Below are 14,907 nucleotides of genomic sequence, written 5' to 3'. Positions count from 1 at the left end.
GTATAATGCATTGGCAGCCCCCCCTCCTTCCTAACATTGGAATCCTCCCAGAATGCCTGCGATCAGTCATCACAGTGCTGTAGCCTCTCCTCTGCTGCAATAACCTCACCCACATCATAATCAGCTGTGTATAGGTTCCTCTCTCCTTCCAGTGACAGCAGTGCAGCGAGGAGGAGACTCGCTCCATTACCAGGGGGATTGCTCGGCTCCCTCCGCTGTCACCCTCCCGGGCTGCCAGGACATGCAGACAGGGGGGCTGTGATCGCACACATCGCTGCCTTTGTGTCTCCTCCACGACTCGGAGCACACTGCAGAGACCATCACATATGTCTGCGGCATAATGGAAACAATGGGGATAAGAAACAAGGGGCAACACGATGTACAACCCGAGGAGGAAGAAGAGGTGGACCCCAGAATCCAGGTACATGGCTCTGTCTGGGTAGGGGAGGTGTGTCTGCTCTACCTGGCTGGGATCAGACATCCCAGGGGGTCAACATGGCTGATAAACCCCCACACAGGAGGATGATTGCTGCTTTTCTAGATGATTTGTGTATATCTTAGATTTGTTTTGATGCATTACTGGCTTAGTTTAATAAGGAACCTAGAACATCTGTATTACTAAGAATGTGCAATATTTCCTGTGTGCTCAATAGTGCAGATTCCAAAATAACTTCATGGGAAGTGAGATAGATAAATATTCCTTATGGGGTTGTTTATTTGGTATGTAAACATAAGGCTAAAATAGGATCATTCATTTGACCATGTGAATAGGTTAGAATATTATCTTTGTTATCTGATCAGTAGATACAAATACATTTGTGTTTCATTTCCTGTGCGCCAAACAGTGCAGAGTCCAAAATAACTTTGCATGAAGTGCCATATTTCCCATATGAAGGTCACTTATCTGGTATCTTAAGGCTAAAAAAGGTCATTCTGCCTGATTGACAATGAGAGTAAGTTAGGATATTACCTCGGTTATCTGATTGGAAGATACAAATACATTTTGTGTTTTAATTTCCTGTGCGCTAAATAGTGCAGATTCCCAAAATAACTTCACGGAAAGCGCCATAGTTACCATATGGGTTTATTTGGGATATAAAATATTACGTTCAGTGTCAGGTGATTATACCTGATTGTCTTGACCATGGTTATAGGTTAGAATATTTACCTTTTTGGTTATCTGATTGTTAAATATTTCCTGTGCGCTAAATAGTGCAGATTCTAAAACAACTTAAGACCCCGTTCACACTGAGCGATTTATCGAGTGATTTCAACTCCAAAATCGCTCAAATATCAGCTCAATGTAGCTTGTCCAATGCAGTTCATTGGAGCTGTTCACATCTCACAGCTCAATGTCGCCTGTAGCTCAAGCTTGTAGCTCGAACATGACCTATTTTTCGGGCGATTTTGTGCGATTTGGCCCAATAGACTTTAATGGTGTGGCGTGACATTGTCGCACTACGTCGCGCTACAGAGGTGTCACTTTTGCACAGAAATATAAGAAGGAAGGAATTATGTCACATCAAGACTGCTTTTGATTGGTTACAGCCCAATGTAGCAGCTATGAAGTCACTGCGAAAAGTCGCACTACGTAGCGCGACAAAATGTGCACTGTAGCTCAATGTCGCTCAGCTCAAAATCGCTCTGAAAAAAACGCTTTTTTGGATGTAGCTCAGTGTGAATGGGGTCTCATGGGAAGCGCTGTATTTAGTTTATGGGGTTATATGTTGATTATACCTGATTGTCTTGACCATTGTTATATGTTGAAATATTACCTTGGATATCTGGTCGGTGCCAATTGTTAATTATTTCCTCTGGACAAAATAGTGCAGATTCCAAAACAACTTCATGGATTGTGTTGCATTTACTTTTATGGGGTTATATATTGATGCTAAAATAGGTGATTGTTTTGACCATGGTTATAAATTAGAATATTCCTTGCTTGTCTCTTCAGTAGATGCAACAAAATTATAGTTTCACTTCCTGTATGATAAATAGTGCAAATTCCAAAATAACGTCATGGGAAGCACCGTATATATCTTATGGGGCTGGTTGTTTTGTTTATTTGGCATACAAAAATATGTGATTGTACCTGATTTTGTTTTTAATAGGGGAATAGGTTAGAATAATACTTTGGGTTATATTTGGTTGTGATTGTTTTCACCATGTAAATACCTTGGGTTATTTGGTTGATAAAAAGTGTTAAATATTTCCTGTCTGCTGAATCGTGCAAATTCCAAGATAACTTTGAGGAACCCCATATACACATTCTGAGGTCATTCATTATATAAAATATTCTGATACGACTAAAATATGTCATACCTGATTGTAGACCATATGAATAGGCTGGAATGGTTTACCTTGGTTATCTGATCAGTTTTGATATCATATCAGCATGATGTCATTGCTAGACTGTGATAAGAGGAAGTAGAAAGCTTTGAAGGGTATGCATTTAAAGAAGGATAGACTGATGGGGGCTGATGATGTAAATGGTCGAACTGGTTTACCAACATGAGCAGATGGGAAAACTTTGTCATGTGTTTTGGTTGGACAGGTAACCTAACAAGAAATGCAGAAGAAAGGACTTGCCGGTCTGTTTTTCAATGTTTTCACTAAACTTTCACCCATTTTCTAATTGATTCTAATGTGCAAATGGGTGAATCTTCAGTGAAAACATTTAGGGCTGCAGCTAACTATTTGCATAATGGATTAGTTGCACGATTATTTTTTTGATTGGTTGCATTAAAAAAAAAAAATCTCTCGACACTGCACAAGCTTTCTCAACGTTTTGCCTGTATGTCTTAACTGAGTTTTTTTTTTGCTGGTATAATAACGACCCAACGATTGCACTCTGATCCTAGTTACTATAAGTTATTTTATATGAGCATGTTGGTAGCAGGCATTGATGTCCCAGCACGTGTTGGCTACACAAAGGATTTCACAGCATGTACATTTATCAGAAAATGTCTGAGCTCTGCCTTCGCTGTACCCCTTAATTGCCACAATCCATTCTGTCTCACAGTGGTAATCTTAATAATTATCATTTAGGTGTGTGGAGAACAAAAGTCCATTATATATAAAGGGAATTTTTCATACGACAATTTCACTTCTATAAATTGATGAGAGTCTTTAAATGTATTGAATATTGCTGTGTGCCTGTGCACATTCACTGTACTTAAAGCCAGTCTCTGGGCCAGCAAAAAAAAAAAAAAATGCCCTTTGTAGTGGGGCTGCCCCTGCATTGCAAGGGTAAAGTCCTCGTTTTTGTGTAGGGGCTGAAGTAATACAGTTATACTTACCTGATGCCCAGTGGTTGGCGCTTTCCTCTTTTTTTCCCCTTCCACTCCGGCTCATGGACTGTCCCTCAGCATCCTCACGTCTAATGCAGTCTATGGAACCTGCATTAGACGTGATGTCAGTGGTCCCTTGACCGCCAGAGGCCGGGGAGAATAGGCCGAGGGGACCAGTCTAGCAGTCCTAAGGGAGCCAGTGGGCGTGTGGATCAGGTAAGTAAATCTGCTTTACTCCAGCTCCAAGTCATAAGTGAACACTTAAAAAAGACCTCCGGGCACAATTATTCTTAACCCTTGTAGTAGGACTACCCCTGCACTGCAAGGGTTAAGTGCTCGTTTTGGTCTAGGGAGGGAAATAACGTTATATTCACCTGAACCTTGGAGCCGGCTGGCCCTCAGACCAGTCCCTCCAGCCTCGCTGCTGCTCTGCTCTGGCAGTCTAATGTCCCAGAGTCATCACGTACTATGGAGTGTATACGATGTGAGGACGCCAAGGACTATTCCATTGTTTCCATTACTTTGTTTTCTGCCTGGAAATCAACATTTTCACAAAAATCATAAATGCACACACATTAATGAAAGAAAAATGTGTGGCTTTACATTTGAGGCTGCAAAGCCCTTCAACAGTAGTAGGTGGATGGCAGGTGCAATGCTAGCCTCCTGCAGATTATTGCCCCAGGTCTGTAATAAGGTATGGACCTTCCATTATGGAGATGGAGGAAGTAATTAAGACACTACCTCTGCCATTGGTGACAACACCGTACTTGTGTTCCTTTGGATCTATGGATGGATGACGTGCCTGTATGGGCTCCAGCTGTGCAGTTGTGACATTTTAAAAATATACAGAAACTTGCGGGGAGAAAAAACGCTATTATTCAGATAATGGGGATGGGGGGCTGTTATATGGCAATTACGGAAATATGAAATATTAGTGTAACTTGGGACTAGCACCCCTACATGGCACTGACAAGTATAGGAATACTCGTCAGCACCATCAAGGGGTGCCAGTGCCATGCAAATGGCGTCCATATAGTATAGGAATTTCCTATACTTATCAGCGCCATCTAGGGGAGCTAGTGCTGTGTGAAATGCATCTGTATCGTAAAGAATTTCCTATACTCTTCAGCGCTATCTAGAGGTACTAGTCCTGTGTGAATGGCATCCGTATTGTATAGGAACTTCTATACTCGTCAGCGCCATATAGGGGAGCTAGTGCTTTGCCAATGGCATCCGCCATGTTCTAAATAAACATGAATAGATGGATACCTGAACTGAAATGTACCGGGCTTTCTTCTTTTTCTGCAACTGTTAAATAGTACAGTAAACCAAAGGGAACTGAACCCTCACCATCTTTATTTTTGGGTGGAGAAACCTTTAAGGACAACAAAAGAAGAAACAAAGGACACTTTGTAATAAAAGATACAGTTGTGTAATCTTAATGCATTTAGCATATCACGTCAGTCACTAATAAGAAAGCACGCTTATATGCTGAAATAATTGAGTAAAAAAGAAAGAACGTTAGCTCTTATCAGATTTGAAGGGTTGAAATGTAGAAGTAAATTACACAATGTTACAATGACTTTGTTGTGTCCTTTAGATAAGCGAGTAAAGGGTTTGTACACAATATTGAACAGTGCGAAAGATGCAAAGGTATAGCAGTCATCATATTTCATAGACACTGGACAGTTACAAGTCATCTTCTCATTGGTAGATATGGCCATTGGCACTGTTGTTAGGGCCGGTTCACGCCACAGAGAGTGCGTTCCAGAGCGTTCTGCCTCTGGAACGCAACCTGGCCGGCTCTCTGCGTTCAGGGGCGGGAGGGGGCATAGCGGTGCATTGAAGTAAATGGAACTGCAGCCACGCCCCCCACCTGCAGTTCGATCGCCCGCACCCAAATGCAGGCACTAATGTGCCGTGCGGGCGATCGCGCAGGGGCGTGGCTGCGGTGCCATTGGTTCAATGCACCCCCACGTCCCTGAACGCAGTAAGCCAGCCAGTTTGCGTTCCAGTGTGTTCCAGAGAAACAAGTTTTTGCGCCCTAAATGGCAAGGGGAAAGCAAGGCAATTGCCTCAGTAGCATGCTTCCAGTTCTTTACCATCCATGCAATGCAGATGGTGAGCAAGCTGTATTTGTAAACTATAGGAGAAAAAAGGGAGGTTACTAACCTGCCTATGCAGCATGGCAGAGGTGTCTGGTTGATGAGGCCGAACAGTATTACAAATCTTTTGCCAATAAATACAGTTTACATATTAACATTTCATCTGGGTGTTTAGTAGTTTGCCTGGAGTTCACATAGGTGGACTATGCCTTTAATGCTGCAACAGCTACTAGTCACCTAAGCTGTGAGGAAGATCTTTCACTGACCTGTTGCTTGTCATAGACTGTCTGTTATTATTTTAATAGGTTTATATACTTGCACTTCAAAGCATTCAAAGTGATGGTATTGTTCTCTTTTCTCAACTTGGTCCTTTTTTCTTGCAACCTGTGTAGGAAGGCAGGCTGGCTTGTTGCACTGGGATTCATTTTACTAAAGGCAAAAAGACTGTTCACCTTGCAAATTTTTTCCCCCCCAGCTTAGTGAATGAGGTGAAGATCTGCTGATTGCCATCATCAAATTATGTGGAGAAATATACAGTTTCCCTTATTTTTCTTTTGTGTGATTGGGAATTCTTTTGCATAGTGAATCTTCACCACAATCACTAAGCCAGGGCTTGACACATTTTCAGTGATCTAGGAGCTAGCTAAAAAGGTTCGGAGCCAGGTTTTTTAATTTTAATTTTAGAAATGTGCGTGTTCACAGGGGCGGGGGCCTTTACATTTTATTTTTTTTTTATTTTAGTTTAACTTTATTTGTTAAACTTTTTTTTACTTAATTGCTATCACATTGGGGGGCTCACAAGCCTCCTTTGTGATAGCACTTTGGAGACAACAGGTTCTCTTTAAGGTGACATTAGTGTCACCCCAAGTGTCACCTTCCACTTCACTGGGCAATGACAGTTGCCTGCTGAGGCAGCTGAATATAAACAAAGCAGACAGTGGTTGGGAGCAATACCCAACCCGCTATTGGTTATTTTAAGACAAGGCTCACACCTAGACGATTGAGCTGGTGCGCTGTTTTTGTTTGCGCAATTTTGCTTTGAAAACCGATCAGTTGTCAATGCATAGAGATGTCTATGGGACCCCAGTCGCACGACAACCGCCTGAAAATAGCGCCTGCACCTTTTTTGCGACGCAGGCAATTTCTACTGCGTGACAAATCGCAAAGGTGTGAACAGCTTCCATAGACTTGAGTGCAAATCTCTGTTTTGTGAGATATCACGCAGCTAAAGGTTGAACCTAGCCTAAATTGCAATAGCACTCTCTGCTGTCAGTCAGCAGAGGAGGGACCTGAAGGAGATAGTTCTCTGCTGATTGACAGCAGGCAGTGGGTGGGGGTGCAATAGCCAGTCTGCTATTGGCAAGTGCAATTTAAAATAACCAATAGCAAGCTGGCTATTGCTTCCAGCCGCTGGATGGGACACTTGTTGCTGGCTTTTTAGTGCCGGTGACAAGTGTCTCATCCGGTGGGTGGGAGCCTCTGAATGGGAAGAGGGGGTGGCAGAGGTGCAGTGGGTGCACAGGGCAGGGGGTGGAAGTGCAGCGGGGGGGGGGGGCACAGTGGCTTACAGCGGCTTCTCTACCCCGCCGGAGCGGTTCGATCCCTGCTGCCGATACATGTGTGGAGAGCAGCGGTGATTAAAGGGAACTCAGACCGCTGCAGCCAGAATCCAGCGGGGAGGAGGACGGGAGAGCAGAGTTGATTGTGGGTGCAGTGGAGGTGGAGGCAGCGGCGGGGGGACAGTGAACGGGCTGACAAAAGGCCAGGCACCAGGATGCAATTTTGATGTATATTAGAAATGTCACCAGCACACCAGCGAATACTGCTTAAAAATAAAGTGTATTTTATTCACGCATATTTGTCACATCAAAAATTGCAACGTTTCGAGGCCGCGTAGGGTCCCCTTCATCAGACTTAACATGAAAAGACCCTTTATTTTTGAACACTATTCACTGGCGTGCTGGTCAAATGGTTGATGTCAGGGCTCGAGTTCCTCCACACTACACTCCTCAAACCATTTCTTGGGGCCAGTACACACCAATTGCGGTGCTTTCAAGAGCAGTAGCTGCAGGAACGCACTGTAACCTCACACTAAACTCCACTCTTTGTTCTGGGCGGGAGGGGGCGTGACAGTGCATTGAATTCAATGGCACAACACCAGCCACGCCCCCCGCTCGCAGTGCAATCGGACTCGTGGCAAAACATTGCCTGCATTCCAGTCGAGTGCGCATGCAAAAAAATGCTGCATGCAGGTTTAGAACGCAATGACAGTTTATTCCAACAGCTACCCCTCTGGAATGCACCGCAATTGGTGTGAACTGGCCCTTTATGGACCAAGCTTTGTGTACAGGGGCACAATCATGCCGCAGAAAAAAACCTTCCCCAAATTGTAGCGCAATGCAGGAAGTGCTCAGTTGTCTGGAATGTCTTTGTGTGGTGTACTATTAACTGTACCTTTCATTGGAAAATTCCTAATGCAATCATTTGGAGGGTTGTCCATACTTTTGTCCATAAATTGTATTATGAGTTAGGCTACTGCATAGGACTCTGTGTATCCAACATATTCTTACTAATAACTGGAGTTATTCTCCACTTTCAACTACTGTAGATCTGACACTGGTGACTGAGAAGTCCAGTTCTTAATAAGAATGCATCGATGTACAGAGCCTCTTGTTGGTAAAACTAAACATTTTGCAATCCTATTTTAATGTTTATGGACAGTTTTAGGCAGACATTTCCCACCTCTTTTTAGCTGTTACTTGTTTCCATCTGATCAGAAACCAGACAGGTTGCATTTATCAGTCATCAAAAAAATGAGCTCTTACTATCAGATTATGGTTCATATGTGCATCTTTGAATATATCATTGCATAAAGTTCCTTTTATATGAAAGTATGTTTTACATTGTTTTAACCTTCACTGTCGGCTGCCAGCGTTAAGCAATTGTCAGTATTGTTGAAATGCCTATACGCTACGTCATTAAACTACAGATAACGCATTGTTTAATGAATAGATTTAATTTTATAAAGAGAACAATGATTATGGAATATTTGATTAGTTAGTGAATGAGTCACATGTACTCTGGCTTGGATCTCGATAACATGTCTAAATAGTAACGTCTAGATTGATCTGGCCAATATTCTTTCCAGCTGTTTATTAAGCTTTGTGTTAGTGATACAATAGCTGTGCATTTATAATGATAATCTGCATATAAACTTATTGGAGTGTGCGGGAGTGAATGGTTGGATCATGTTGGACATCACCTACAAAGCTGATACATTTTACAGTGCTGTTATCAACACCTCTGCCAACATACAAATCTAGCATTATGGTATTATCAAATTCTTGTGAGGGCAAATAAAAGCATTAACAGCTCAAGTACACTAACAACAATACTTCTATCCAATAAAATATACTGTGATGTGGTTAATAATCGGTTTTATAGCCCTCGTATTTAAAGGAGAACGATGAGGTGAGTGATTTTCACTCAACCTCATAGTTCGAGCCGACGTGTGACAATGAAACTGTTACACGTCGGCTCAATAGATCGGGAAGTGAGCGAACACATACCGTCGCTCACTCACTTCTCCATCTTGTCATGGCTCCCTGCAGGGATTCCCCCTCCCCTCCCTGTTCCGATCCTCCACTGCTGACTGGCGGAACGGACGGGGAGGGGGCGGGTACAGCTGGCTCTGCCTCTAGATAGTCAGAGCCAGCTGTCAGTCACGCAGCTGGGCGGATCTCAACAGTAATGTCGGGATCTGTCCCGGCTGCGTCGGTCTCAGTATACCGCGATCTGTAGCCCATGGTTCTCCTTTTTGAAGGAGAACTATGAGGTGAGTGCTTTTCACTCACCTCATACTTCTAGCCGACCTGTGACAATGAGACTGTCACAGGTCGGCTCAGTAGATCGGGAAGTGAGCGAACACATACCGGCGTTCGCTCGCCTCTCGATCCTGTCACCGCTCTCTGCCGTGACAGGGGAGGGACTGGATTACCCCCTCCCCCGCTCCAATCCTCCAGCGATGACTGGCGGAACGGACGGGGGAGGGTGCGGGTACAGCTGGCTCTGCCTCTAGATAGGCAGAGCAAGCTGTCGCTCCCGCAGCTGGGCGGATGCAGACATAATTGTTGGGATCCGCTTCAGCTGCGGCGTCTCAGTATACCGCGAGCAGTATACTGAGCCTAGGGTGACGGGAGGACGCTAGTTTGTGTCCTCCCATTACCCTAAGGAGAACTATGGGGAAAAGCCCTAACCCCATAGTTCTCCTTTTTAAGTATGGAATGGTTATAGAAGGTCTATGTCCCATTGGAAAGTGTTTCCTATACTTTCAGTCATAGAAACAGAAGGGGAAGTGAAAGGAAATCCTTTCTAGGGCTAGGTTCACACCTAGGCGACTGAGCTGGTGAGCGTTTTTCGCGCGCTTTCCTTTACGTGACTGTTCTTTGAAAACCACGCGGTTGTCAATGCATAGATATGTCTAAGGGACCCAAACTGTGCGCCAATCGCCCGAAAAACAGCTCCTGTACCTTTTTTAGCGCGACAGGAGATTTTGTCCGTGTGACAAATCGCGAAGGTGTGAACAGCCTCTATTGACTTCAATGCGAATCTGTGTTTTGCGCGATAAATCGCCTAGGTGTGAACCTGGCCTAAAGCTGATTTTCTTTGGTCAGATGGGAAAAGGTGCAACAGATTCCTCCATCTACGCTAAACTGTGTGGGTGGAGGAATCTCCCACTGGGCCAAGCTTCAGTATCTTGCTAGTCGGCCCCGCTGGCTCTCAAAATACCTGAACAATCTGATTGGATGCAGTCATTGTTCAGGTATTTTGAGAGCCAGTGGTGCCGACTAGCAAGATACTGAAGCTTGGCCCAGTGGGAGATTCCTCCACCCACACAGTTTATCGTAGATGGAGGAATCTGTTGCACTTTTTCTGACCATAGAAAATCTGCAGATAATCTATAGGTGTATGGCCAGCTTTGAACAGTTGTTGCCCGAACAAATGTCCTTGTTCTAGGATTTTACCTCAACAATTTCCTTCACTCGTGACAGTGGTCACCTGGACAAATTGAGAGGGTAAATCTGCCCAGCAGGAACACAGAAACCTGGCAGATGTTCAAGCCCTTCCCTATGCAATCCAATACTAAAAAAAAAAGGGCTTTTGATACAGTATATCTTAAAGGTACACTAACGTAAAAAATGAAATGTTGAGATGCATAGAGAGAACCCGGCCTAGCTACTTAGAATTTTTCACCCAGGCATTGCTGCAGTGCAGTAGTCCACCAGCTCTCCACTTCTTCTTCCTCCTTTGTCAGTAATCTGGTGATTTGAGAACCCCAGCTGTGTTGCAGGAGAGGAATTCTCAAACACCCCCCACTGCAGGCTCCCTGCTGTCTCATACAGCATTGATCATGTCAAAATATAGTATTAGCACTAAGATGTATTTTAAACCAGGTATACACACTTTGTCCTGCTCTTTATAAAACCGGCTGCAATTCAATGCTTGAGTACCGCTGTTGCACCTTTCCGACCGGCATCCCTCGGTCAGCTGATTTGAAGGAGCTTGTCGGAAGATTGTAGGCTGAACAGAGCTAACAGCCAACTAGCTGCAAGCTCTATTTGGGTATTCTGACAGCAACCGCCGGAAAACAAAGTAAACAGCAGGGGATTCCTCGATCTGTGCACGTAGATATTGATGGAGGAATCTGTTCTATTTTCTTCATTCAGCTGACAGGTTAAATGAAAAAATTAGAAGCGTGTTTACCCAACTTTAGTATTATCCCGGCTTGGAAAGTGCCATTGTAATTAGTGATCTAGTAGGAATTAGGTTGGCCGTGCACTAATAGATATTTATTTTGTTTGTTCAGATTGGAGGCTCACTAAAAAAAAAATCTAACAGATTTCTCCATCCATGCTAACCAGCTGTCTGAATACCAGTGATGAGCCTGGGCTTTTTGTGAACCCAGTGGGGGTAGCCCATAGCACACCTGACTGGTATATCCCCTTCGATTCTTGAGCGGGTGCTAAAGTGGCTGGTGGATGGCGTTTCCAAAAACCGCATTGAAAAATGATTCACCAACCAGCACACCTTCATGAATTTAAAAGGCCATTATTGATGTCTTGAAATAAGCATATCATAGAAAAAGTTGCGATGTTTCGGGGCCATGCAGAGTCCCTCATCAGGCAATGTGATGAGTCAATAAAGGCGTTTTAATTAAAGAAGGTGTGCTGGTGATTTCTTTTCCAATGCTGTGAGCCCAGTTCTCCTGAGTTCACCCGAGCCAGCTCATCACCGTAACTGCCAGCTTCTTTTCTGGCTCAAATCGGTTGCAGAGAAGCGCATTCTTTATCCACAACTATACATCACAAAGGAGCGGGTAATGCCCTCGATGCAACTGCTTCCACTGATTGGGTCGAGAGGAGGGGTTGGCGCTCTGTGTTGAGCGGGCATAGCCAAACTGGGTTGACACCAAGCCTAGCCTCATCCCTACTGAATACAATAGCTAGCAGGTGGAGCTTCCTCAAAATACATTTATGACCTACAAACCCTCTGGGTCTGGAGCTCACAGTTTCCTTCCAATATCAATAATGTAGAATGGATGGAGAAATGTAATAGCTCTGTCTCGTTCAGACTGCAGAACCGAGCGAGAGAAATCTATCCATGGACGGCCAGCTTTTTAAAAAATGAAAGCTCAGCATTTCAGGCCTCCTTGTTTCTCACTGAAATCCTTGTTTACATCATTGTAATCCATGTTTTTTTTTTACACATACTACTAAAACAATTAAAGCACAAAAACGATGTTAAAAAATGCATTTGTGTTAACATGTTAATACATGAATTTTCACAAATCTAGCTTGAAGGAGCCTTAAGGCCCCTTTCACACTACCCGATCAAGAGGGGATCCATGTATGGATCCTCTACCATTCCTCGAAAGAGGAAATAACTGAAATGACCAGACCCTATGTCGGTCTATTTGGAACCAGGTGTAAATGGGCATATGTCCGTTTACATTAGATTACCCCCGATGCGGTGCGATCAAGTATGGGGAAAGGGAACAATGTTCCATTTGTTCTTCCAGACCTGGCTGGAGCTGAAAGTAAGGCCTGGAGCTATGGATAGCAAAGGAATGAGCGGAAGGCCTGCATGACAAGGCTGTGAAGGGGAACAATAGTTAGGAAAGGGTTAAAGTAAAGAAAGAAGAGGTTATAGAAAGGTCACTTACCGGATTGGAGGAAGGGGTCGTCCAGGAGGGGCGTCAGGAAGATAGCCAGGAAGGAGGAGTCCAGAAGTCCAGTTGGGAGTCCGGCAGCAAGTGAGTAACTTCCCACCCGCAATGTGAGGAAGCTTTTTGGGCTTGGTAGGTTTGTCACAGCTTTGGGTTGGCGGTTTGGGTCCTTGGAGGCAGTTGTCATTGGTGGCATATCTTGACGGGGGACCCATCCGTGGTGTGGGTGTCCTCCGGTAGTCGGACGGTCATATGGGTATGACCGGTTAATAGGGACCAACGTGGGTCTGCGGGAAATATAGTTACGTCCCAGAGGCGGTGTATGGCGGCTGGGGGCATTCAGTTACAAGTAAGGTGCCCGCAGATACTGGTCTGTTTTTTTAGTCATATTGCCTTCAAGGACCTCGAAACCAAGCAATTTTATACTGTATGGTTATTGGTTGTTGTTTTTGGTATTTATAATGTTATTTAAAAAGTTATTTATAATAAAAGGCTGCTGTGGCCAATTAAACTCTAGTATTGTGTGGCGTATTGATTGGGGAACAAGGGATGGGGGTTTGGGATGGTAAGGAAGGTATTGGTAAAAGGGACCTCTGAGCTACCATTGTCATGTAAACAGACACCGGTCCGTTTAGATCTGGCTGTAAACACGTCCGCATCACACGTCCTGCCAACTCAGGTTCATTGTACTTCAATTACAAAGGGTACTTTAGCATTATCCTACTGGCAGTGGTTAATGCTACATATGAATTCCTGTATGTGGACATTGGCAGGAATGGAAGACACTCCGATGGTGGTGTGATGGAGCGGTGTGATTTCCACATGCGTCTACAGAATGGTTCCCTCAACCTACCTAACAATGAGGAAACCGTAGATGGGATGAATTTTGTTTTTTTTGCTGATGAAGCTTTTGCCCTTGGCGATCACCTACTCAAGCCCTTCCCCATGCGCGGTCTGACAGCACAGCAGTGCATATATAACTATCGGTTATCACGGGCACGCAGAGTGGTGGAGAATGCGTTTGGGATAATGGTGAACCGATTCCGCATTCTTCACACTCCTATCAACATGGGTCTACCCAAAATTGATATATTGGTTTACTGCTGCTGCACCCCTCATAATTTCCTAAGGCGTCAGGTTACGATTATCGTACGATAATCGTGCAGTGTATGGGCACCTTTACATTGGGCATCTGATTGGGTCCACCTGGAAAAACCATCCATCTGAGAGGGGCCTAAGCATACTTTGCATTCATTGCTGGAGATTTTTTCCGATATAGTCTGTTATTCATGTTCAAACAATAACAAGTGCTAGAAGTTTTTTGTTTTTCATATGCTACACTGCAGCATTACCCTGTGTGATGTTAAAGGGTGGAACAAATATTTTCTGTGCTGTACGTATTGTATTACCTGTTTTTCTTGGAAAAGGAAGTTCTTTTTTGCTTGGTGACTTTGAATGCTGAGACAAGCAGCCTGTCGTATCATGTCTTCAGCCTGCCCGCCCTTGTGTTGATCCAGGGCAAAGTACTTATTTTGTGTTCCTGTTTATTTCAACCTTTTAATAGCCATCCCTGCCCATGCCTCTTCTCCCCTGGACTCCGGCAGTCTAAGCCCCGCTGACATAATCACATCTAATGCAGGTCCATTCACCTGCATTAGACGTGAGGCTGCCGAGGGATATCACACAGCTGGGGCGGAGGAGGAGAGGGGTGAGCACTGACTGCCACAGAACTGAGGATCAGATGAACATATCTTCTTCCAGTCCCTAGACCAAAATGAGCAGTTAACCCTTGCAGTAGACTGCAAGGGTTAATTTTGGCACTAGCCTGAGTTCCTCTTTAAAGGAGAACTATGGGGTTAAGGCTTTTTCCCATAGTTCTCCTTAGGGTAACGGGAGGATACAAACTAGCGTCCTCCCGTCACCCTAGGCTCAGTATACCGCGAGCTACAGCTTGCGGTATACTGAGATGCCACAGTAGACCGCGAGCTGCAGCTCGCAGTATACTAAGACGCCGCAGCTGAAGCGGATCCCGACAATTGTGCCGGGATCCGCCCAGCTATCTAGAGGCAGAGCCAGCTGTACCCGCCCCCTCCCCCATCCGTTCCGCCATTCAGCGCTGGCGGATCGGAGCGGGGAATCCAGCCCCTCCCCTGTCACGGCAGAGAGCCGTGACAGGATCGAGAGGGGAGCGAACACCGGGAACTATTCGCTCACCTCCCGATCTACTGAGCCGACCTGTGACAGTCTCATTGTCACAGGTCGGCTAGAACTATGAGGTGAGTGAAAA

General features: G+C 44.7%; 1 protein-coding gene across 1 annotated transcript in view; it reads left to right on the top strand.

Moving 5' to 3' along the window:
* The first annotated feature begins 314 nt into the window (after positions 1–314).
* SH3BP5 (SH3 domain binding protein 5) overlaps positions 315–14,907 on the top strand; it is a 70,569-nt gene continuing 55,976 nt past the window's right edge. Inside the window, exon 1 of the mRNA XM_018562757.1 lies at positions 315–421. Coding sequence (XP_018418259.1) covers positions 341–421 — 81 coding nt within the window. The 5' untranslated portion in view covers positions 315–340. The remainder of the gene's footprint in view (positions 422–14,907) is intronic.

The sequence above is a fragment of the Nanorana parkeri genome, unplaced genomic scaffold (assembly GCF_000935625.1).
Source record: "Nanorana parkeri isolate BGI_ZX_2015 unplaced genomic scaffold, ASM93562v1 scaffold597, whole genome shotgun sequence".
Taxonomy (NCBI): Eukaryota; Metazoa; Chordata; class Amphibia; order Anura; family Dicroglossidae; genus Nanorana; species Nanorana parkeri.
The sequence above is the reverse complement of the archived record's forward strand: the minus strand, read 5'-3'. Positions and strand labels throughout refer to the sequence as shown.